The sequence below is a fragment of the Drosophila suzukii genome, chromosome 3, assembly GCF_043229965.1.
Source record: "Drosophila suzukii chromosome 3, CBGP_Dsuzu_IsoJpt1.0, whole genome shotgun sequence".
NCBI classification, from domain to species: domain Eukaryota; kingdom Metazoa; phylum Arthropoda; class Insecta; order Diptera; family Drosophilidae; genus Drosophila; species Drosophila suzukii.
In genome coordinates, this window is record NC_092082.1 from 58,885,231 (window position 1) to 58,911,512 (window position 26,282).

A 26,282-nucleotide genomic window follows, 5' to 3' on the forward strand; every position below is an offset into this window, starting at 1 on the left:
TTGGTTAACCAAAACACGTCACAAAATTTTTTGGAACGATGGAGAGAACAGTTTTCCACAAACTCGAAAGTATCTAAGGACAATTACAAGCGGAAAACAAATTATTTGTAAAGGTGTGGAAAATGAACGATTTCTACAGAAGTTTTTTGGGAGTCGTCAGCTCATTAATATCGAGGAAATGAGCTGTCCGTCATTAAACAGGTTTAAAGGAAACCGGTTTCCCTATTGTGAAACACACCTTAGGGGCGGGGTTTGTGCTCTAAACAATGCATACATTATTTTGACATTTTTTAAAAGTAGCTCGAAAACAATAAAATAATTGTTATACATCATTTTAAAGTTGAGACTAGATGTGTAAAGACCTACAAGAAAATAAAAACAACAAAATAAAATTTCATGTGGAAATTGACCAATTTATTGAACAATTTGAAGGAGAGATAATTGGTCAGCATTTTCAATACCTTCTTAACACAAAAACTAGGTTCATGAATCGAGGTGGACATGACCTCAAAACTACGAATTATGGTGAACACTTTACATTTTGTAATCCAGAAATGACGTCGGAAACGTGCGCCTGCTTCTTCTATGCAAATCGCCGGAATCAAAGCAGAAAATTAATTTCTATATATAACAAAAATGTTCGCAATACCAAAATAAATGAACAAATGTATTATTATGATACAAAATAAATAAAATAAAAATAAAATTAATATGCTAATTGTCCCAGAATCCGTCTTCCCCAACTACTCCGTGCGTATATGTCCACGCTTCCTAAAAATGACGGTAGACGATCGCCTAGCCTAGGTTTTAGTATCCTTAAAATAGGATTGAATTATTCTCATTAATAGTACAAAACTTCAAAAATAAAAAGTATATCAACAAGTACAGATTGTGCTTAAGTCAATAATAGAACGCACTTATTATGTTTGCTATAAAATAACAAAAGTTGCTTAATTTAAAGAGCATTTGCATTTTGTGTAATGTAGACAAAAATATATAAAAAATATTTCCCATTTCGATCGTAAACATTAAAAAATGTTATAAAACAGATCCTCAAGCACTTTTTGTGCTTAGATCGGAGAAAGAAATAGAAAATTAATATTTGCCCATATATACTCTGAATCGCATATTCAAAACATTGAAAATTGTACATATGAACAAAAAACATAACGAATTGAAAAGTATTTATAATTAATAATGAAGTTCTCCAAACAACCACATTTTGTGCTTAGATCGGAGAAAGAAATATAAAATTTATAATTGTCCTCATATACATATGCACTGTCGAACGGAAAACAAAAATACGTCTGGATTTTTCCACAATTGTGCAATTTTGTTGTAAAACAATTGACACAAGTGTAAGTGTTATCTTATTATGTAAGCGATGGGCTGAAAAAAATATCGATAGTTTGGAGCTTGCCCAAAACTAAAAGTATTCATTTGAATTAAAACATTAAAAACGTATAAAGAACCCTTAATTAATATATATATTAATATATATATATATTATATATATATATAATATATAAATATATATAATAGGTAAAGTTTATTATAGAACAGGGGTCGGCAGCGGCCTATCTAGTGAGCATAGGGAAGTGTTCTGCCCATCCTCTGCTCGCTCACGTATAACGTAGATGGTCGTGTGACTTCGGCATGGGTCTTCGGGTCATTTTTTTCTCAGCTTCGCCGCGCTTTTTTGTTGCTGCGACAGAGGATCTCAGTGCAAAGCAGAGAATCGTCAGGGTTCAGCACGCCGCAAACTTTGTGTTTGTTACACTCACACTAATACAAGACAAACTTGTGATGATATGTGTGTCCCGACCACTGCACTATGGGGACTTTGCCCTGTTTTTTTGGCATAAATCTGTTTTTCAAAAGTATTCAAAATTGCGAAAAAATTGATGTTATCGAATTAAGAACAGATCAAAATGTTATGTTACATAACGGAAATGTTAACTTAACAGGCCACTGTTAAAAAACAGCTGTCAAACTCAGCCGCTGCAAGCGAACAGCACTTATATCTCTTGAACGACAAGAGGTAAATCCTTCAAATTTGAAATGGATATTTCTTCTGCATGTGTGTACTATATGTTAAAATGAATATATTCCTTATTTTATGTGTATTTTTCAAACAATTTATAAATTTAGCAAGTGATTTCTTGGTATAAATGTGGGCGACACCCCCACTTCTGTACCGACCACTAGTGCACTGCTATAGAACAAAAATCTCGATACCAAGGCGAGATGATATTTGATATATCGATACAATTAAATGGTAGCCCCAGCTCTAGAAAGGAGCCATTCACTTTTGATCTGATCGCGTGTGCCAAAATTATGTGAAAATCAGTGCAAAAAGTGACGAAAGTGATGTTCGGGATTACCTCGAAAGTAAGTAATAATAATGCGACATCCAATGTGTTATTGTGAATTAAAGTTAAGTAATAATGGTGCACTTGGTATTCCTGCGAAAAGCACAGCACGTGGTTTTTTTCCTGGAAAACTACATTGAGCAAACACACTTATACAGGCAAAATACTACAAATTAAATATGTACATACATAGAACATTTCCGCGAAAAGGGCGCACTTTTTATAGTTATTTTTCGCTAAATACATATGAGTTAACACCTATTGTAGAATGCTAAATGCTCAAGTAAGAGTATCGCCACACGCGCAAAATCCCAAACAAAAACAAATTGGTTATAAGCGCGAGAAAAGCATAGGCACCAATTTCCCAACAGTAACCCTATACTGGCCAGAACGTTGCCCAATAGGCCCCCAATTGAGTTCAGCAGCCACGTGCGCTGAGCTTGCACTTCCCACCTTACGATCGTGGGAAAGCTTCAACGCTGGGTGATTGAACCCAACGCCGAGTGCATTTGGCAACAACAATTATTGCCAAATTAAGTTGACCAATCAGAATAAGAAATGGTCAATTGCAATAATAATACTATCTAAACTTTTAACAGGCGCCCGAACAGGGACCTGATATAAAAGTTCGCGAAAGATACAAGTTCCGCGCTTCGCGACGAGCAGTAAAAAAATCCTGCCGGTTCGGTAAAATTATCCTGCCTAATCCGTACGAAAAAAAACCGACCACCGAAGCCCGGAAGTGCCACAATTAAAGTGCCGTTCCAGAAAACGCTACAAAGTGACACTCCTGCAAAAAGGACTTGTACCTGGTGGACATATCAGGCAAAAACTTTATCGCTGTGATTCCCTTTAGTATCCGTTCGGAGGGAACGTGCAAACAAAGGTGTAAAGGAGGTGCCCCAGTAGACCCGCATTCTGAAGAAAACGCTGCAACGTGGGACAAAAAGGAAAAACACCAAGATTACCGGCACGAGAGCACACCGAGATATGATTATTCTGTAAGCATAAAATTAAGCAAATATTCCAAACAAAACAAGGAAGAACGCTATAGTCGAGTACCTCGACTATCAGATACCCGTTACTCAGCTAAATGGAGATATGCAAGCAGCAAAGCGAGATTAAAATGCGCCACCTACCGGCGGTATACAGATTTAAGCGTTATGGGCGTTAGAGTGGGCGTGGCCAATTTTTTTTTGGATCAATCGATAGGTATCGACGAGACCAATACATTTCAGTTACAATTTTTTATCTAGCATGAAAATTGTGGGCGTCACAGGTTTTTGCGGTTTGTGGGCGTTAAAGTGGGCGTGGCAAACTTTTTTTTGAGTCAATCGATAGGTAATGACGAGACGAATACATTTCAGTTAAAATTTTGTATCTAGCATAAAAATTGTGGGCGTCACAGGCTTTCGCGGTTTGTGGGCGTTAAAGTGGGCGTGGCAAACTTTTTTTTAGGTCAATCGACAGGTATTGATGAGAACATTACATTTCAGTTAAAATTTTTATTCTAGCATCAAAACTGTAGGAGCCACAGTTTTGGGCGGTTTGTGGGCGTTAGAGTGGGCGTGGCAGTCTACTGAAACAAACTTGCGCTGCGTAAGAAGCTCAGGAATCTGCACGCCAAATCTCAATAGCCTAGCTCTCATAGTTTCCGAGATCTCAGCGTTCATCCGGACAGACGGACAGACGGACAGACGGACAGACGGACAGACGGACATGGCTAGATCGACTCGGCTAGTGATCCTGATCAAGAATATATATACTTTATGGGGTCGGAAACGCTTCCTTCTGCCTGTTACATACTTTCCGACGAATCTAGTATACCCTTTTACTCTACGAGTAACGGGTATAAAAAGGAAACAATAATTGTCAAGCGACAAACAAATTCCGTGAAAAGGAAAAGTATAATAACTAACGAATAATTAAATTGATAAACAAAGAATCAAAGAATTTTAAAATTAAATTAAATCGATCGCAAAAATTTTTACAAATAATCGTTACCTATCAAATTTAAAGAAAATTATTTAAGGATCAAAAATCTATATTAAGAATTAAGAAAACACAGAGCACTTAAATTCTAAGCTCTAAATCAAACCTTATAATTTTTACAGCACGAAATAAATAACTATTTTCATTCCGAATTCTGAGTAACTATCAGAAAAATTTTTTTAAAATATAAATTCATCATCACAAAAGCGAATATTCCTCATGGAAAAAGAGTGTAAAACTTTAGAATACCAGCTCTATGCCCTCGCTCAAGGAAACAATACTATAGTCGAGTTCTACCAAACAGTCTACCAACAGCTATCCCTCATCCTGAACCAAGTTAGTAACATGGACGTTTCACAAGAAACCATACAATCTTTAACAACTATGTACAGGGAAAAAGCTCTAGACACTTTTGTTAGAGGCCTAAACGGAAATCTAGCCCAACTGTTAGCAATCAAAGAATCGCACGACTTGGGGCACGCACTACACCTATGCAGTTTGCTCGAGAACTAGACCACTAGAAACAATCAAACATCTAAAAACATTTACTCTGGAAAACCGCCTACATTACCACCAAGAACTCACCAACCGTTCCGAATGGTAGGAGCGAAACAAAATTTTCATCCCCATCTATACCACAACCCTAAACAGATGCAAGTAGTAGCCGCAACCGGGAAATTCCCCTTCACACAAACCACCCAACCTAATTATTACAATCAAGCTAATTCAGGCCAAGCAAGACAATTAACACCCTATATTTCCCCGACACCCCCCCCCCCGACCCCAACCAAAAGCAATACCTATGGAAGTTGATCAATCAATTCGATCGCGTCATATTAAATATATGAATAAGTCGGCGAACAACGATTATTCTGGGAAACGACCTCTCAGCACTGCTAATGTTCAGAACACTAGCAAGATGCCAAGACAATTTCATATTCAAACCGAGTCCGAAACTACTACACAACAGGAAACGCAAAAAGATACAAATAGTGCAGAGCAGGAATATTACGAAATGGCAGAACATAATAACATAGGCGAACTTCAAGAAGAATTTACTTGGCAAACTGATACAGAACAACAAGAATACATTGACTTGTCCGAGCTCTATTTTTTAGAATAAATCGTTCCTCACTACCTTATTTTAAAGTAACGACGGGGAACGGAAAAATCTTAAAATTTTTAATAGACACAGGCTCAAACCAGAATTACATCCAACCACAACTGGTACCAAACCCAAAACCAAACGAGAAAAACTTTTCAGTTAGCTCTGTGGGAGGCAACAATAATATTACACAACACACGATTCTTAAACTCCCCAATATCTCAGATAAACCAATGAAATTTTTTCTACTAGATACACTAAAAACATTCCATGGCATATTAGGCAACGATACAATGAAAATATTAGGCGCAATTATAGATGTCAAAAACGATACACTCATTCTTGAAAACAAAAGGAAAATTAAAATTCACCAATTAGCCGCACAAGCCGTTAACACAATAGGACCACAAGTCAGTCATATGACCGAGTCACAAAAAATAATTATAAAAAACCTTGTACAAAGCCACAAAAACTTATTCGCCGACCCAGACACAAAATTAGCATACACAATTAAAGTAGTAGGAGAAATAAGAACTTCATCAGACTCCCCAGTCTATGGAAAACACTACCCATACCCAGCTTCACTAAGACAGGAAGTAGAAAAACAAATAAACGAAATGCTCGAAGATGGCATTATTAGACCTTCATGTTCTCCGTATAATGCACCCGTTTGGGTAGTTCCAAAAAAGTCAGGTCAGTCCGAAGAAAAAAAGTATAGATTAGTAATAGATTACAGGAAACTCAACGACGTCACTATCTCTGATCGGTACCCTATCCCAGAGATTGGCGAAATTATCGCACAGCTAGGGGATAATAAATACTTTTCAATGTTAGACCTTAAAAGTGGATTTCATCAAATCCCATTAAAGGACACGGATATCGAAAAAACAGCCTTTGCAGTAAACGGTGGAAAATATGAATTCACCAGGCTCCCATTTGGTCTAAAAAACTCGCCATCTATTTTTCAAAGAGCCTTGGACGACATCCTGAGGGAATACATAGGGAAATTTTGCTATGTGTACGTGGACGACATAATCGTTTTTAGCAAAAACGAAGTAGAACACGGTCAGAACCTCGAAAAAGTATTTTCAACCCTACAAAATGCCAACATGAGGGTACAAATAGAGAAATGTCATTTTTTCAAAAACGAAGTAGATTTTTTAGGGTATACCATCTCACAAGACGGAGTTAAGACAAATAGTGACAAAATAAAAGCAATTGCAAAATTTCCGATTCCGAAAACGTTAAAAGATCTACGATCTTTCTTAGGCATGACAGGGTATTATAGAAGATTTATTTGAGATTATGCAAAAATTGCAAAACCACTAACCATTCTCCTCAGAGGAGAAGAAGGTCGCATATCAAAAAATAAATCAAGCAGGACAGCTATTAACTTAAACAAGGAAGCAATAAATGCTTTCGAAAAATTAAAAAATACACTTATCTCCCGAGACGTCACCCTAGCATACCCAGATTTTGGAAAAGAATTTCAGCTTACAACCGACGCGTCAAGTTATGCGATAGGCGCAGTCTTAGAACAAAACCATAGACCAATAACATTTATCTCACGTACACTCACAAAAACCGAAGAAAATTACGCAACAAACGAAAGGGAAATGTTAGCCATCGTGTGGGCACTTCAAAGCCTAAGACATTATCTTTACGGATATTCGAAAGTGGTAATATACACAGACCACCAGCCCCTAAGTTTTTCAAATAGTGTCAATAACCATAACGCGAAACTGAAACGATGGAGAGACCTTATTGGCGAATATAATCACGAAATTAAATACAAGCCAGGAGTAGCTAATGTAGTAGCTGACGCACTTTCTAGGGCCCCGGCCGAAATAAATTCACTCAGCTCCACAGCAACCATTCATAGCGACGAAAGCTCATCTCACAATCTTATATTTTCTGTAGAAACTCCCATTAATGTTTTCAAAAATCAATTATTCCTACTCATGGACGACACGGACTCAGATACTTTTGAAATTCCATTCCCAACCTACCATAGACACATAGTAAAAAGAAGAGAGTACACAGAAGAACAAATAATAGCAATCCTAACTGCAGACTAGATCCCAGGTTAATAAACGGAATTTTTACTTCCGAAGAAGTAATGGGAAAAATACAAAATATTTATCCCACATATTTCAGTTCATATAAAGTAAGGTTCACGCGAAAACAAGTAGACGACGTCACGTCCGAATTACAACAAAATGAATTAATAACTCTAGAACACAAGAGAGCGCATAGAGATGCGAAAGAAAATAAAATACAAATACTTAAGAATTATTTTTTCCCGCAAGCTCAAAAGAAAATTCAAGCAATAGTTCAGTCCTGCCAGATCTGGAAAGAATCTAAATACGATAGGCATCCGCCAAAGGGCGAAATTCAACCAACACCTATCCCCAAATATCCAGGAGAAATAGTCCATGTAGATATTTATATCACAGAAAAAAACAGCGTATTAACAGGTATTGACAAATTTTCCAAATACGCTCAAGTAAAAATTTTACAGTCAAGAGCAGCTGAAGACATTAAAAACCCCTTAAGAGAAATGCTTATAGCTTTCGGTATGCCGAAATGGATAATAATGGATAACGAACGTTCTTTAAGTTCTGCAGCTATAAAATTCATGCTTGAAGACCAACTTAAAATCTCAGTGCACACCACTGCCTCATACGCATCAACAAGTAATGGACAAGTAGAAAGGTTCCATTCGACACTATCCGAAATTTTAAAGTGCTTAAAAAAACACAACGGGAGCATGGTATTAGAATATTTACTTTTTCAGGCGGTCCAGGAATACAATAAATCAATACATTCAGTAACAAAATAAAAGCCCATAGACATTTTTTTTAGAAACACAATCCCTAATACACCAGAAGATATAAGAAATCAACGAGAGGAAATAATACAAAAAATTCAAAAGAAACAACTTTATGACTTAGAATACCACAACAAAAACAAGAACCTACCAAAACATTTCAGGCCAGGCGAAATAGTACACGTTAAAATCGACAAAAGATTAGGGTCAAAACTAACACCTAGGTATAAAAAAGAAAAAGTAGCAGAAAATAAAAACACCACCATTAAAACTCAAAGCGGAAAAATAATTCATAAAAATAATATTAAAACATAATTTTGCAGACTATTTTTACCAACCTGCCTGGGTATTACCACGGTCCTCGACTATTCAAACTCCCAACTCATTTCACTTGAAACCGGACTAGCAGCCAAACAAGACGGAACGTTTAAAATCATCCACATTTTCAACTTGACCAGCTACGAAGAGACATTTACAACTTTAGAGGAATCATTTAAATCACTTACTTCATCTCACCCGCTTCAACCATATCTGTCGTACGAACTAAAACAAATCAAATCCGACTTACGCAGATTGCAAACACAAAAAAGACCAAAAAGAGCAATAGAAGCAATAGGGACAGCATGGAAGTGGCTGGCAGGATCACCAGATCACCATGAATATGAGGTCGTAGAAAATAAGATAAATGAACAGCTAGAAAATAATAACAGGCAAGTAGTAATAAACCGGCTAATTAACGAAAAAATAAATCAACTCAGTAATGCCACAAATGCAATTATAAAATTTACTCAAAGCTCGGAAGGAATAATAGACCAAAATGCCAATATTTTAAAATACAAAATACAACTAATTAAAGAAGAAATTACAAACATTCTGTACGCAATAACTTGGGCAAAATCTAACACAGTGAATTCATTCATTTTCTCAGCAAAAGAAACCAACATTGTAGAAAACATTTTTAAAGAAGAAAACAGTTTATTTTTCGACATAGAAGAACTTTTAGAATTTGCTAAAGTCAAACTTGCCACCAACGGCCACGAACTCATTTACATTATTAGCCTACCAACAATTAATAAAGATACTTGCAGAACATTAAAAGTAAAAGCACTAAAAAAAGCCCATATAATTAACGATCTAAAATATGAAAATCTACTAGAATGTAAGAAACAGCTATTCGCAATAACAGAACCTTGCGAGGCACATAACGATAAAACTATTTGTAATTCCGAAAAATTGCTAGACTTAAGTAACGATACTTGCGTAAATGCTCTGCTCAACCTTAAGGAACCAGTATGCAAAAGGGTCAACAATCAACACATTCCCGATGTCGAGGAAATATTGCCAGGAACTCTACTGCTGAACGACTTTAGCGGACTTGTATCGTTGGACGAAAAACTCTTAAAACTACAGGGCTCATTTATAATCCAATACAGGAACTCTACAGTAACAATTGGAGAAAACATCTACAAGTCAAAAGAAACCAGCACGGTCGAACCGGAACCCCCACTTTTTCAATTAACAGCGGAAAAGTCGAAAATAGATGAAGTACTGTCACTACAAATGGTCAAGGAACTTAACATAAACAACACAAGAGTACTAGAGAAACTCAGAAGCGAAGGAATTATAGATTCTTCCCTGAATTATGGATCCGCCATCATCCTATTTGTAGTTACCCTAGGACTGATCATACGATTCATGCGAAGGCGCAAACCAACAGAAGGCTTGCCAGCTCCAGCGAAAACAACTGAAGAGCCATCCCCTTCCGGATCTGTACTCTTTTACGTTGCGACCGAGGACAGTCGCGTTTAAGGGGGGAGGAGTTAACACCTAGAATGCTAAATGCTCAAGTAAGAGTATCGCCACACGCGCAAAATCCCAAACAAAAACAAATTGGTTATAAGCGCGAGAAAAGCATAGGCACCAATTTCCCAACAGTAACCCTATACTGGCCAGAACGTTGCCCAATAGGCCCCCAATTGAGTTCAGCAGCCACGTGCGCTGAGCTTGCACTTCCCACCTTACGATCGTGGGAAAGCTTCAACGCTGGGTGATTGAACCCAACGCCGAGTGCATTTGGCAACAACAATTATTGCCAAATTAAGTTGACCAATATCAGCGACAGCAACCAATTAGGACCGACCACATCAACAACAGCAGCGATGTTCAATGACGATAGCAGAGAACGTCAGCAGAGGCAGCAGCAGCAGCACCTAGGTTACATTATTAATTATTAACATAAGAAAAGTTAGTTGTAAATCTGAACTCAAATAATAAAGTTTGTATTTTTTTTTAAATAAAAATACTATCCAAACTTTTAACTTATGTACTTATTTATGTGCATACTTATGTACATATTTACATGTACATTGTATATGGGTGTGTACATTTTTGAGTGCTAAAGCGCATTTTCGTTTTCTCTAAACATACACACATCTGACAAAATACTACCAATTACATGTATAAGTATGCATGTACATAGACGCATACCGCAAGAAAAGCCGCGCTTTTCGTAGTTTTTTGCTTATGCACATATGAATTTGTACAGTTTTGAGTGATACTAAAAAAACCGCGTGTTGTGGCTTGTCAACACACATTCATATATACATATGTAGATACACTGGCAAGCACATGTTTAGGCTTGCATTAATAATTGCGATCCAGTAATAAAGTTTTGCGGGTTTTTATTTAACAAGTTATACTACATTTTTAAAGATTCTTACAGAATTATCATTTTTATCGCAAGAACTTAAGCAAACCTGACCATGTGTTTTGCCAGTGTATCTATATATTTACATATATACAGTGTGTAACATTAATATTCGGTTTTTTTTTCAACTTCAAACGTCAACAAATGTTTTAAAACTAAGAAAAACAAAAAATGTAATGATGCAGAATTAAAGCTTATTTATTAATACTTTTCTTTAAATTTGAAGAATAAACATGGTTAAAAAAAACCGAATATTAATGTTATACACTGTAAGCATGTACAGATTTAAGACTGAAATATAATTAATTAAACATTCTTAGGTAAACAAATTCAATATGATGACTTAAAAAATATTTTAACTGAGGAAGATTTGAAGGAAGCCGTTCCACCTTTGGGTCCTAAGTTAAGATTTCGAGAGAAGCTGCTGTCTTGGAGAAAATCAATAGTAAGTAATTTCTGAAGTTTTAACAAGTATTTAATATTTTTGAATGCAGCTTGGACCAGATGGTGAATCGCAGTTGCTTTTCACAAACATACAGTTTGTCAAATAATTCTTTGCAAAAGGGAAAATGTCATTAAAATTCATTTTAAAGTTGTATTTTTATTAACAAGAATAGGATTTATTTAATTTTTTCTTTTACATTATGGTTAAGGTGCTTAATATCTACAACTATAAATAAAAAACAGAACATATTTCAGCATGAAACTTAGGAAAAAACAACAAAAACAAAAATTCAGAACATAATCAGTTGTCAATTAATTCTTTGCAAAATGTAAGCATTGGTTAAATTCGAAACGAAATCATATAAAATATAACCGTTATTTTTCTAATATTTAGTGTGGTGTCCTTTGGCATCCAAGACAGCATTCAGGCGACGAGGCATAGATTGAATAAGTTGATTTAAGTCATAATACTCAGGTATTTTCTTCCATTCCTCATGGATCGCTTTGATCAAAGCATTTTTATTGGTCGGACCGCGTTTAGCCACCTTCTTCTTTAATAAAGCCCACAAGTTTTCGATGGGGTTCAAGTCAGGACTCTGGGCAGGAGTGTCAATTACTTTGCTGCAGTTATACAGCAGCCAGTTCCTACAAATCCACGATTTGTGCTTGGGGTCTTGATAAAGCTTGTACTGAAGCTTATTTGGGTTTTGAGGGTTAATGAAGCCAAAATCAACGACGCTTTTGGTCAATTCTTTTTTCAAAATATCCAAATAAAATTCTTTGGTCATAATGTCGTTAAAAATTCGGAGTTCTCCGACGCCCTTGGATGAAATACATCCCCAAACCATTACGGATAGCTTTCCAAACTTCACTGTTGGTATGATATTCTTCTGTTTTAAGGCTGTGTTGGGCTTTCTCCAAACATTGCTGGGTCCATCATGATAGTACAACATTATTTTGGTCTCATCACAAAAAATCACGTCATTCCAGTACTCCGCCGGCCTGTTAGCATTGGCAATAGAAAATTTTAGCCGCCTATCGATGTTAATAGCAGAAAGCAAAGGTTTCTTTCTGGCTACGTGGGAAGAGTATTTGTGTGTGTTGAGAACTTTTCTGATGGTCTCGTGGCTCACTGTTTTGTTGCAATCATTTTTTAAGTCCAGAGCCAACTGCCTAAGTGTAGTTTGCGGATTATTATTAATATTTTTCAAAATTTTTGAATGGTCTCGTCTGGTAAGCTTTGGTGGCCTGCCTGGAGAATTGTTTAAATGCAGACGGTTTTGTATTTTCGCTCGATTAATTATGTTGTAAATTGTCCTTAGTTTAATATCAAACATAGTTGATAATTCCTTTGCCGTTTTATTATTGTAATAGTTGTAATAAACTAATTGAATAAGGTTTTCATCAACTCTTTTGCCGGGCATTGTTTAAACAGCGGATTAGGATCACTTGTGCACTTGTTAATAGTTAATTCTTAATGATCATGGGAGATAAGAACATAACAAAAACGAACGTGTTCATTTTTCTCGAAATTTAGTTACCGTTACTTTGTTTTGTGTCTTTCTTTAGCTACTGTTTACATTTTGCAAAGAATTAATTGACAACTGATTATGTTCTGAATTTTTGTTTTTGTTGTTTTTTCCTATGTTTCATGCTGAAATATGTTCTGTTTTTTATTCATAGTTGTAGATATTAAGCACCTTAACCATAATATAAAAGAAAAAATTAAATAGGTCCTATTCTTGTTAATAAAAATACAACTTTAAAATGAATTTTAATGACATTTTTCCTTTTGCAAAGAATTATTTGACAAACTGTAACTGTGGCAGCCTGTCACTACGAGCGTTGCTGAGAGCGGAGAGCATACTGGCGCTCATTGAGTCAGTCGTTTATATACACTTGTAAAGTGCGGATCGCACCGAAGAAATAATAAATATTGTTTGTATATCTTAGTAATTGCGTGCAGTTGGTTTGTAATAATTGGGCAATTTGCAGGTCATTACATTGGCGACGAGAGAAAAAACCGAAAAAAAAATAGAAAAAGACCGATAAAGAATAAAATTCGTTTCGGCTGTATGTGTGTTATTTTGGTACATATGTACATACATGGTAAAAAAAAAAAAACGGAAAAAAAGGTGTGGCCACTTAAATGTAGCCTAAGAAATACTAAAAAAAAAAATGTGGCTACTTAAATGTAGCCTAATTGTGGCAGTTTTAATACAGCCTACGAAAATAATAAAATAAGATAAAATGAATATAAAAAAAAAAATGAGTGGCCACTTAAATGTAGACTAATGGAGGCCGTTTCGATACAGCCTACGAAAATAAGAAAATAAGATAAAATGAATATAAAAAAAAATGTTATGAGTGGCCACTTAAATGTAGCCTAATGGAGGCCGTTTCGATACAGCCTAGGAAAATACTAAAAAAAAATGCGCGTTATTACGGCCTTTGTAATAGTTGGTCACTCTGAACTTGTTTTTCAAAGTAGCGTGGTCGCAAAGTTACATTGAGAATCGAATAAGAAGAAAAAGGAAAAAGAAAACAAAGTAAGTTATGATTTCGTATGTATTGTACTTCGATGACTTTGAAATAGACAATCCGTTGTGAAGTCATAAAATGTCCATTTGTGGAGCTTATAATAGCTTTCCAACAATGCCTCGTTATCTTCTATCAAAGTTACAATACATATTTCCAGCTGCTTTTATCTTAACAGCTGATATAAAAGAATATGGAATAGAAAGGAGCACTTCTCCACTAGTTCAAAAGCTCAAGGAATTAGAAAATGGCATATCAGTTAAGGTAGGATCTAAAGCGGTTAACGTTTATTTTTCATTAGGTGTAGTTATAGGGGATATCTTAGCAGTAAATTCTGTGAACGGCTTTGTTCGTTTGTTTAACTCGACTCGATTTTGTCGTGTTTGGAAACGATCAAAGCAAGAAACTCAATTTGACTCGCATGAAAAGAAAGATTCCTTAAGAAACAAAACTAATTATAATTCAGATTTGCTTGACAATAATGTGAAACTAACAGGAGTCAATTCTAAGTGTATATTTAATGATTTAGCCAATTTTCATGTAACTGAAAGATTCAGCTTTGATATAATGCATGACATTTTTGAAGGGGTTGCAAAATATGATGCCCGCTTAAAAAATTGTAATCTCAACATGTCTGCGAGTGAAATGAAAGGTGTTCGTACCCAAAGGTACACAACACGACCACACCCAACAAATCAAGCAGTAGCCAAGATGGGAACAGTACCAGGCGCTCAGTAGCACCCACTGCATATGAGAATGGCTGATCAGCATATTATATGTCTCACTAACTCACCGTCTCACCGACTCAACGGCACACTGACCCCCCAATGCAGTCAGCATATTTTGCAGTGTCAGCCAACTACGCAAGGTCAACTACGCAAACTGCTACCATAATCATAATTCCCTGACCTACTTTAGAATATAGCCTACTTCACTAATCATTACACTAAACTTCCGTGGTCCAAGTAGTATATAAACATGTACCAAATGAAGAATAAATCAGTTATCAACACACCTCTTAACTCCGCGGTTGTACTTCCTACATCTGGGAATAGGGCTCGTAATACACTATCTCAACTAGCAGCTAACCACGTTAGCTCACCCTCAGCGCAGTTCAGCATCGCCTGTGGTCCGGCATCGCAGTAACTTCGTTACCATTGCCGCGACGCGATCGTCCTGCCAGCAAAGCGTCCCCGTGCCAGCGACAAGTGCTTATTACCTCCTTGTCCCACGGTGTGACCCGGAAGTGTCTACTTCGGTTAGGCACAAACATTGGTGACCCCGACGTGATCCTTTAACAACAAAAGATCACACTCAAGCAACCCCCTTCCCACTGAAGGACTCACAGCTTTATCCAGCTCCACAGGATACGCTTCTTCTTCCAGCGTCACAGGAACTTCTGCTTAATCCAGCTTCACAGGATACGCTTCTTCTTCCAGCGTCACAGGAACTTCAGCTTACTCCAGCTTCACAGGATACGCTTCGTCTTCCAGCGTCACAGGAACTTCAGCTTAATCCAGCTTCACAGGATACGCTTCGTCTTCCAGCGTCACAGGAACTTCAGCTTAATCCAGATTCACAAGATACGCTTCGTCTTCCAGCGTCACAGGAACTTCAGCTTAATCCAGCTTCACAGGATTCGCTTCTTCTTCCAGCGTCACAGGAACTTCAGCTTCATTCAGCTTCACAGGATACGCTTCTTCTTCCAGCGTCACAGGAACTTCAGCTTCATCCAGCTTCACAGGATACTCAGCTTCATCCAGCTTCACAGGATTCTTTGTTTCCAAGACACACAATATGTCTACTTCATTCATAGAGGAAACAAGTCACACAAGAATCGATCTACACAATCGATTACTAGACACCCAAAACGAGCTGCAAGGGAAAATCCAACAGCTCATTAAGAATTATGGCAAGGATTCTGCCGACCGACGCCACCGAGACGGCTACTATTCCGGTAAGCTAAATCAGTTAAACGATCTCTGGCAGCAGTTTTGCGACCTAGATGAAGAAGTCCAGCAAGCGGCATTACCCACTGGAAGTGAGTACTCTTCACGACTAGTAGCACTTAAAGAGCTGGTCGAAAAATATCAGAATATCTTTCTGGACAACGTGCCGACTGGAAGCGGGCTTCCGAAGGCCCCCAGACGAACTTCGGCCAACATCAAGCTTACAACAAGAGATCAAGTCAAAGGAGATTCCGCAATTGACACGGTGATCCGACAGTTGCAGAGAAGATGCAACGAATTGGAGTCATCATTAACATTAGCCTCGAACGCCCCAACTGTCACCCCAGCCTTACAAAGGCACCTGGATCTCCATTGGGCGTTACTGAGGCAAGCCCACGACGAATTGGATAGCACACCTGGGGCCGCAGCTCTGGCAGAAGCAGAGCTAGCCCAATTCCACACATTATACGAGGAATACGAAATGAACCTGCTACGAGAAAACGACGCGCCAATGAGCCTAAACTTGGCACTTCCGCCAATTAGCATTCCGGAGTTCAACGGCGAGTATCTAGACTGGCCACGGTTCCATGATCTCTTTGTGGAATTGGTACATAACAAACCATATTCGGCCAGTCAAAAACTACATATTCTACAGAGTTCGCTTCGTGGTGAAGCGAGGAACGTCTTGACAGACACAGCCTTCTCACAGGGTGGCGATGACGACACCTGGTTGCGGTTGAAGGCCAGGTACCAGAACGGCAAAATATTAGTATTCGCCGCCATAGCTAAAATTATTGACCATAGGCCTATAGACGGCTCCTCGCGCCAACTAAGGGCCTTACATGACACTATAAAAAACTCAATGAGTACTCTTAAAAACCTCGATATCAGCACAAAATCCTGGGATCCAATCCTGTGTTTTCTTATCAGAAGAAAACTAGACCAGCAATCTCTAGCTGCTCTAGAAAATTCAGCGGATGCACCAACGGAAATTCCAACGTTAAGGAGTGTACTAACGTTTATTGAACGGCGCGCTTGCATGCTGGAGACGATAAGCGCTCAACCTACAGCAACACTACGCCATCAGTCAGTTCACAACGAAGAGAGCTGTAAGATTTGTCACCTAGGACCACATAATCTTAGAGCATGTAGCCGGTTCCAGGAAATGGACCCCAAAACACGACGCCAAGCCATTATTCAAATAGGAGCATGCACAAATTGTTTGTCTACAGCTTATATGGTTGAAAACTGTGGATCACCGACCAATTGTCGAGTCTGCCAGCAACGGCACCATTCACTGTTACACAAAGGACCAACTAGCAATCCAGTGGCCGGTGCAGTAACCATTGCAGGCTACGACAACGTAGGAGGATATACTATGCTCGCGACCGCCAAGGTCTCATTACAAGGGCCAAACGGTCAATTACAAACATGTCGCGCTGTAATAGATGGTGGATCACAGGTGAATCTTATCTCAAGGAGAATGGCAGATCTGCTATCTCTTAAGGAAGGTTCACCGATTGAATATCTGGAATCGGAGGAAAGATATCAACAGCAATTAGATCAAAACTAAAGCTCTCATCCTGTACATCAGGGTTTGAAAAACTATTAGAGGTATTTATTATGCCCACAGTCATTACAGACCAACCGTCAGTACCGATTACAACCGATCTTAATATTCCCGAGGGACTGCCATTAGCAGATCCTGACTTTCGGCAACCTGGACCCATTGACCTAACCTTAGGGTCTGAGGTGTATTCCCGTGTAATAACCGGTGAACTTCTTAAACTAGGACCTAATGAACCCTTGGCACAAGGCTTGGTTATGTGATCACAGGTTATTTCAATAAAGAAACCTCATCTGATACGGAAATCAACCCTATTCTGGTAGAAGGCAGAGGTGATTTTGCAGGACCGAACGCTGCTTATGAGCCAACAAAAGATAAAAATCCGATGAATATAGAACCGACTTCTCATCAAATTGAAACCTACAAGAAGGCTGACTTTGGTTCAACATTTCTAAACCTAACCAAGAAATATCTTAGTTTTGTTGCAGAATGTCCACATACCATAGACGTGCCAAATAATCAAGTTCTACGAGAGCACAATTTCAGTCCCCACGATAATGTCAATTTTATCGCAAAGGGGAGTGTTAAGCAGCATCAAGACGATGTGAAGGACCTGAATCACAAACATGAACCGCAGTTGAAGGAAAGATCCACCTTGGTCAATGATTTGTTAGGTGCTTCCTATACAATTCGGTCAAGGGCTGACCGACATCACGACTTAATTGAGGATACCCCTCAATGGGGGGGAGAATGTTCGTACCCAAAGGTACTCAACACGACCACACCCAACAAATCAAGCAGTAGCCAAGATGGGAACAGTACCAGGCGCTCAGTAGCACCCACTGCATATGAGAATGGCTGATCAGCATATTATATGTCTCACTAACTCACCGTCTCACCGACTCAACGGCACACTGACCCCCCAATGCAGTCAGCATATTTTGCAGTGTCAGCCAACTACGCAAGGTCAACTACGCAAACTGCTACCATAATCATAATTCCCTGACCTACTTTATAATATAGCCTACTTCACTAATCATTACACTAAACTTCCGTGGTCCAAGTAGTATATAAACATGTACCAAATGAAGAATAAATCAGTTATCAACACACCTCTTAACTCCGCGGTTCTACTTCCTACATCTGGGAATAGGGCTCGTAATACACTATCTCAACTAGCAGCTAACCACGTTAGCTCACCCTCAGCGCAGTTCAGCATCGCCTGTGGTCCGGCATCGCAGTAACTTCGTTACCATTGCCGCGACGCGATCGTCCTGCCAGCAAAGCGTCCCCGTGCCAGCGACAAGTGCTTATTACCTCCTTGTCCCACGGTGTGACCCGGAAGTGTCTACTTCGGTTAGGCACAAACAAAAGGCTTTCTTCATTTTTTGCCTTTAATGATTGGCGACCTTGTTCCAACTGATAATGCTGACTGGCAATTAATATTAATTTTATTAAAAATTGTTAATCTACTTTTTAAGCCAGAGCTAGTATCGGAAGATTTGTCAAAGCTAGAGGAGTACGTAAAATCACATCATGTTTTGTATACTCAATTGTATGGAGCTTTAAAGCCTAAAAATCACTTCATGGTGCACTACGCATCGGAAATAAAGAAGTGCGGCCCACTAAAATATCTATGGAGTATGCGCCTCGAGTCTAAATTAAGGGAGTCCATATTATATACCCATAACATTCATTCCAGAATCAATCCGACATGTTCTATTGCTAAAAAGGCGGCTTTAAAATTTGCTAAGTTTTTGAACCAATTTTCTCTTTTTCCAATAGTTTGAATGTAGCTCTAAAGAACATTGACTACTTTACTAGAATTGCGAGCTGTGAAAAAAACATTACTCTTTATCAATTATGTAATCTCTTTAAGCAAGTTACGTATAAGGGTACAATATATAAGACAAAATATTTCCTTGTGGCTAGAGAAGTCCATACAAAATTATTTAAAATTTTAAGTTTTTTTAATTTTGGTAATAACGTTTTTGTTGTTTGCGAAGAAATTAGTTTATTGAGTTATGATAACCACTTTTGTGCATACCAAGTTGGAAATAACACTGAAAATGTATACGTAAAAAACATTCAAGAGTTTATATCCTATATAAGGCTGAAGTATATATAACATATAGCGCAAGTTACAAAACTGTTTGTATTATTTCCTTTTCCTTTCCTTTCCTTTACAATAAGAATCAATGATGCGATACATTAAAACAATAAAATAAAACAAAAACTAGAAAAAAACAGCTTTTTTTCCTGCAAGCCCAATGCCTTCTCAATTGAATAATTATAAGTTCTTCTGTGAAGAACTTTTTCGGCTGGATTATAGAATTTTAAACTCTTTAATGGAGCATGTTTTGTTCTTATTATAAGGCCAAGTTATGTTAAAGATAATGCATTTTAATACTTAAAATGACTACATACTGTTTTTGAGTGTAGTATGAATAATTCTTTTCTGAAGACTAAGTCCAGTTTAAAATGAGAATTATACATTTTTGATGCAAGCTGCATATCATCTTAATATAAGCATTGGCCATAGTTCATTTAAGAACATTTTTGACCTGTTTTAAGAATAAATATGGCTATATTACGGAATTAATTATATTTTATTTTAGTACAATTCATACTTGATTTGAGAATTCTAAAACTTATTTAAAGTACAATTCGTACTAAAATAAAGTTGTCTTTATACTTAAATAAAGAAGATTTCTTACTTAAATCAAGTAGAACACATTCTTAATTTCGCCCAAAAATGTTCTCAAATTGAGAATGCCGGTTTAAGAACATATCGTTCTTGAAATTGAAAAATAAGCCCATTTCGTACCTGTCGAAGTTTTGTGACCATTTGGGCTTGAAAAAAGGCCAATGTGCTTGGTTTTTCCTTTGAGTGTAGAAAACAATCTACTCTTTTTACCTCACTTCACTTTCTCCACATTTTTGAAGGCTTTAAATACATTTTTGACGTTATCGTGACGAAAGATCTATTAAATCTATTAGATTTCTCCTCACTATAACAATAAAACAATATACTCTTTATCTCACTTCATTTTCTCCGCATTTTTGAAGGCTTTAAAATTATATTTTTTGTTGTAATCACGGGTAAAACATCTATTATATATACCAGATATTTTTTCATGATAGCATCACACACTTCACTTTTTCTACACATTATTGAAGGCTATAGAAATATATTTTTTTTGTTATCGCGGAAAGAGTTCTTCTACTAAATATATAGCAAATCTTTTTCACAAAAAAAAACTCTATCTCACTTCCCTTTCCTCATTTTTTTTACGAAAAACATTTTTAAAGGCTTTTTCTACACATTATTGAAGGCTTTAAAAATATATTTTTTTTGTTGTCGCCGAAAGAATTCTTTCATTAAATATATAAAAAAAATACTCCTTATCTCACGTCACTTTCTCCGCATTTTTGAAGGCTTTAAAAATATATTTTTTTCTAATCGCGTAAAAAGATCTTTTAAATATAGCAGGTCTTCCTCCTCGACACAGAAAAAAATATACTCTTCAACTTACGTCACACACACACACGGTCGTTGCAATTCAGAAGAAGTGTGTGCAGTGAGTGAAGGTGCGCCACATACAGCGGCGCGGCAGCACGCGGCTTCCAGTGGGCGGCTCAGGGACTCACTTGTTTTTGCACATGAAGGCAAACCCACCGTGAATTACAGAAGGCATCTAGGCTGACATCGAGATACCTCGGGAACCAAGGGGCACCAAGAAGCACTCTCTTGAGTGATTCTAGATGGCGGGTAAATATTGTTGTTGCACCTTCTCTTCAGCTTCCCACGCTTTGTTCCGCATTACGCTCAGCTAGCCTGAGCAGTGTTGCACAACGTCAGCAGATCCAGCTGATCGCAGGGCAAGCTGGCAAAAGCTCCCTGCCATGATAGACCGAGACCCTACATATAGATGTCGTGTTGGTGCGGCACCCAACGTAGGAATGTACTGCCTACATTTGTGCGTTGCTGCTAGCTGACGACTGCTACCCGCTACGGGTTGCACTTGTCGATCGGGCTGCTGCTCGAACTCCTTGGCAAGGAGTCCGGGGCCGAACAAGTGACACCACTTCTGCACGGCAGAAGTCTTACTGGTATCAAAGGTCAAGGAGCAGACTGATTGCCAACCTCCCCGCTAACGCGGTACACCGTGAAACGGGGTTCTGGCAACCGAGTAGAGGCGGAATAACCTCCATCGGAAAGTCGTGGGGAAATCCGCGGCCACCGGTGGAAACCTCGATCCGCGCACACCGATCTTATCGCCAAGAACCCACGTAGCGTCTGACCCATACTGGGGGGCTGCGTGGTCTGCGTCTGTGCCATATTGGCCGGCAGTCACGTCACCTGGCACCAGATATAAAATGCAAACAACCTGGCAGTAGGTTTAAAATGCAAACAACCTGGCAGTAGGTATAAAATGCAGACCCAGCCAGCCCAACCGGTGGGCAAAGAACTGCCTCTGCTAAGAGGACCAAAGCGGACCAGGAGCAGGACCAGAACAGCTTGCGGAGATTGGAGCGCTCCTCGACGAAGTCCTCCACCTCACGAGCGTAATGCAGGTGCGTCACATCAATGTGACCATGAAAGCGATGTTCTCGAGGATGAAGTCCCTCCAAGAAGGTGCAGTGATCTCCTTCAACCAAGTTGGAGATTCCCACCAGCAAAAAGAGCTTACGGAGTGCAACAAATGCAAAGGCCCTCTCCGAAACAGCGAGAGCAAGGAGCAACAGACTCCGGCTTGTCTCCAAAAGGACAATGCGGCTCAAACGGAGTTCTGGCGAAACGCGACACAAGGCCCCATGGTCAGCAGCGCGGCGCAAACAGACCCGTGGCGAAGGCTAAGTCAACCCGGCACGGTTCTAGACGGGGGAGAGCCCCCAACTCCACCAGCGCAATCGTCTGCGCGAAGAGCGCCATCGGGTTCCCAGCAGGAAAAGAGGATAAATCCACAAGAGGAGCAAAAACCGAGGCCCCACAGAAAAAACAGCCGCGAGAGGCAGCGCTGGAAAGGACGCGACCACCGCCTGGGGAAAGGCTGCTCCAAAAAAGCGGGCGCGAAAGCCTCAACGCCCGGACGCCCTTATAGTGGAAGCGAATGGCAAGACCTAGAGCGAAGTCCTAGCGTTGGTCATCCGTAGGGATGACCTCAGCACCCGAGTAAACAAGGTCAGGCGCACAGCGAACGGGAACCTTCTTCTGGAGCTCAACAGAAGCGAGGACACCAGCACGGATGCATGAAAAGAGAGCCTTGAGGCGGTTTTAAGAGAAGCGACTGCGGTGCGATCGCTATCCGAAAGTGCGAGGACAAGGACGGTGGTGATTAGCGACCTTGACCCGCTAGTTGAGGCCGAAGATGTCACCAAAGCTCTGGTGGACCAATTCGCCATGAACGCCGAATCGGTTATATTGAGGAGTCTACGTCCATCACACAGAGACACTCAGACGGCAGTGGTTGGACTGCCCAGCAAAGACGCAGAAGCGGTTCTCTGCAAGGGTAAAAGGAGAGGGACTCGCAGCCCAGGTGCTACAAGTGCCTAGAGATTGGGGACATTGCTATAAAGTGCCATAGCAAAGTGAACAGAAGCGGGTGCTCCATTAAGTGCGGCAAGACGGGGCACAAAATCGCTCAATGTCCCAACGAGAGCGTATGCTTTTTATGCACCGAAGGAGGACCGAAGTCAAGGAACCACCAAGCAGGAAGCAGGCGGTGTCCTCACGCCGCAAAAAGAGCCGTAGCCAAACCCCGCGAATGGAAGTGATCCAGATAAACCTGAATCACTGCCGGGCTGCGCAGGACCTACTCCTGCAGTCAGTGAGGGAATGTAAGGCGGGTCTACAGCTGCTATCTAGCGGACGGACTTTAGCCATGCACTGGACACGATCGCCTTCGACGCAAGGGGCCGTTACCCCGCTATCATCGCAGGCGACGCGTGGGCCGAAGAATGGGGGTGCCCCAGCAGCAACATAAGGGGGCAAACCCTACTCAATGCCTTTGCAACGCTAGACGTTGCGCTGCTGAACGAAGGGGCGCAGGAGACGTTTAACCGGGCTGGAGCTGGGTCTATCGTAGACCTCACATTTGTGAGCTCCGCGTTAGCCCGACGCTCTCACTGGAGAATCGGCGACTTCTTCACGGCCAGCGACCACGAGGCAATCCTATGCACAGTGGGCACACGCACAGGACCAGGAACCCGGAACAGAGCAGTCAAGGGCTACCGCCAGGAGACGCTAAACGCCGAGGAGATGAGCAGGTGCCTCGCCGACATGCACTGCTTCACGGAAGCAGACGCAAACACCAACGCGGATGGGATAGCAGCCAGCTTGGAGGATGCGTGCAGGGGAGGGATGCTGATGCGGGAACCATTCAGAAGCCGGTACCTTGGTGGAACTCTGAGATAGCGACCCTTAAAAGGACATGCCTCAGAGCCAGAGGAGCTCTTCAACGGTCAAGAAGGACCGACAGGGCCGAAGCCAGGAGGACCCTTAAGCACGCCATCCTGGACAGCAAACGGGAATGTTTCCTGAAGCTGTGCGACGCAGCTGAACATGATCCGTGGTAAAGCGAGTAAACGCAGGCAGCCGCTCTCCAAAGGACCCTGAAACCCTTAGCGAGATTGTTCGCACACTGTTTCCTTCGGGTAGCGCCAAGGAAAGCATACAACACGAAACGGCGCCTACGGGGGAGATAGAGGAAGTAACGGAGGCCAAGGTTGCTGAAGCAGGTCGCAGCCTGCAGAACAATAAAGCCTCAGAACCCGATGCAGTGCCCAACAGAGCAATGAAGCTGGCGCTTGGGCTTCGGCCAGGCACTTTCGCGGAGCTCTACAAGGCATGCCTGCACGAGGGAACATTTCCCCGGAGATGGAAAGTACAGAAGCTGCTACTTATCAACAAACCTGGGAAGCCGCCTGGTAAAGCTTTCTCCTACAGGCCAATTTGTCTGCTTGACACTGTTGGCAAAGTGTTCGAGAAGCTCATCTCGAAACGGCTAAACCTGGCCGTAGATGCGGCTGGTGGCCCATCCGCCACCCAGTTTGGTTTCCGGAAAGGAAAGTCCACGCTGGACGCGATCCGAACGGTCACCGGGACAGCTGCGGAAGCCATACGCGGGAAGCGTTGGAAAGGCGGCACGAAGAAGGACTGTCTTCTAGTCACTCTCGACATCAAAAACGCGTTCAACACGAACTGGACGAGGATCATGCAGGCACTAAGGCGGCTACGGATCCCGGAGTAGCTCACCAGGATTGTCGACAGTTACCTCGGCGAAAGGGTGCTGCTTTTCGATACGAGCGACGGCCCGAAAGAGTACATTGTTACTGCTGGGGTCCTACAAGGATCGGTCCTGGGCCCCCTGTTGTGGAACACCATGTACGATGGAGTGCTGAGGCTTCCCATGCCTGCCAACGTCCACGTGACTGGCTTCGCGGACGACGTCGCCATCACGATCGTGGCCAAGACGATAGCCGAAGTGGAGGACATGGCCAACACTGCGGTAAGGAAGGTGGAGTCATGGCTGTCACTTGCCGGGCTCCAACTCGCGGCACATAAAAGAGAGGGCGTTCTTATAGGCAGCCGGCAACTCGTCGAGACGGCCAAGCTGACGATCGGAGGGGTTGACATAGTCTCTCAAAGATCTATAAAATACCTAGGCGTCATGATAGACACCAGGCTGTCTTACAAAGAGCACCTGGAGTACGCCAACAAAAAAGCTGCAGCGACCGCCAGATCGCTCGCGCGGATTCTCCTGAATATAAGGAAACTCATAGCGAGCGTCGTTACGTCCCAAGTACTTTATGCCGCCCCGGTATGGGCTAAAGACGCCCTCGTACATGAGTGGCGTGGCTCGCACGCACAGACTATGTGCCACAAGGATATCCTGTGCCTTCCGGACAATCTCCGAGGAAGCGGCGCTGGTCATGGCTGATCTAGTTCTAGTACAAGAGCTAGTAAGAGAGGCTGCAGAAGTTTTAGACCAATCTAGGCGCGAGGCGCGACGGCCCGCGAGAGAGGGATCCATCTCTCGGTGGCAGGAGAGATGGGACTCCTCGACCTCTGGGTGCTGGACCCACGCTCTCATTACCGTCTTGAGTCCTTGGCTGGAAAGGAGGCATGGGCAGGTGGACTTCTACCTGACCCAGATCCAGAGTGGTCACGGATGCTTCCGGTCGTACCTGAAGAAGTACGGACACGACACGAGTGACGGATGCCCATCCTGCGGCTCTGGAATCGAGGAGGACGCACGCCACGTCCTATTCGAGTGCGTGCGGTTCGTAGAGGACAGGGCCGCCCTGGAATCAGGGACCGGTGTCAGCACTAGCCCCAGCACGCTAGTGCAAACCATGCTAAGAGGCCAAATGGAGCGGGACGCGACGGCCAAATTCACCGCGTCTGTAATGCGAAAACTCAGGATAGCCGAGAGAGAGAGAAGAGGCCTGGACACGTAAGCTGCCGCGGTTGTGCGGAGCATTGCTTTGCGGCCGTACCGCACAACTTCTGCAGTTTACGCCCATTTATTTTCTAAATGTATATTTATTAGTAGTAGTAATAAAGTAAAAAAGGAATACAAAAAAAAACGGTCGTCAAAGGTATTAGATATGGTTTCTGTTCAACGCTCTAGTGTCATATTATGTGAATATTAATATTAGCCATAGATCGTTGCACAGAAACAATATATTTATACCCGTAACTCGTAGAGTAAAAGGGTATACTAGATTCGTCGGAAAGTATGTAACAGGCCGAAGGAAGCGTTTCCGACCCCA

At 40.9% G+C, this 26,282-nt stretch overlaps 2 protein-coding genes and 1 long non-coding RNA gene across 3 annotated transcripts; all 3 read left to right on the top strand.

Moving 5' to 3' along the window:
- The first annotated feature begins 11,336 nt into the window (after positions 1–11,336).
- LOC136117680 (uncharacterized) lies at positions 11,337–13,450 on the top strand. Its single transcript, XR_010655244.2, has 2 exons — positions 11,337–11,451; positions 11,501–13,450. It is a non-coding gene; the product is annotated as an uncharacterized lncRNA (long non-coding RNA).
- Positions 13,451–23,152: 9,702 nt separating this feature from the next.
- On the top strand, positions 23,153–24,757 carry LOC136117687 (uncharacterized). Its single transcript, XM_065868664.2, has 4 exons — positions 23,153–23,453; positions 23,528–23,897; positions 23,987–24,079; positions 24,166–24,757. Exons 1-4 carry the CDS (start codon positions 23,153–23,155, stop codon positions 24,755–24,757), a joined length of 1,356 nt encoding a protein of 451 aa, XP_065724736.1.
- A 132-nt stretch (positions 24,758–24,889) lies between these two features.
- LOC139352859 (uncharacterized) lies at positions 24,890–25,967 on the top strand. The gene is made up of 2 exons (XM_070995496.1): positions 24,890–25,015; positions 25,311–25,967. Exons 1-2 carry the CDS (start codon positions 24,890–24,892, stop codon positions 25,965–25,967), a joined length of 783 nt encoding a protein of 260 aa, XP_070851597.1.
- The last annotated feature ends 315 nt before the right edge of the window (positions 25,968–26,282 follow it).

What these genes read in the sequence shown, in the direction of transcription:
- LOC139352859 (XM_070995496.1), top strand. Translation starts at nt 24,890, where the DNA reads ATGTACGATGGAGTGCTGAGGCTTCCCATGCCTGCCAACGTCCACGTG. An exon ending in AGGACATGGCCAACACTGCG is followed by an intron (nt 25,016 to 25,310) that starts GTAAGGAAGGTG and finishes TTACGTCCCAAG; the next exon opens with TACTTTATGCCGCCCCGGTA.
- LOC136117687 (XM_065868664.2), top strand. Translation starts at nt 23,153, where the DNA reads ATGTCCCAACGAGAGCGTATGCTTTTTATGCACCGAAGGAGGACCGAA. An exon ending in GCTATCATCGCAGGCGACGC is followed by an intron (nt 23,454 to 23,527) that starts GTGGGCCGAAGA and finishes TTGCAACGCTAG; the next exon opens with ACGTTGCGCTGCTGAACGAA. An exon ending in CGGGAACCATTCAGAAGCCG is followed by an intron (nt 23,898 to 23,986) that starts GTACCTTGGTGG and finishes AAGGACCGACAG; the next exon opens with GGCCGAAGCCAGGAGGACCC.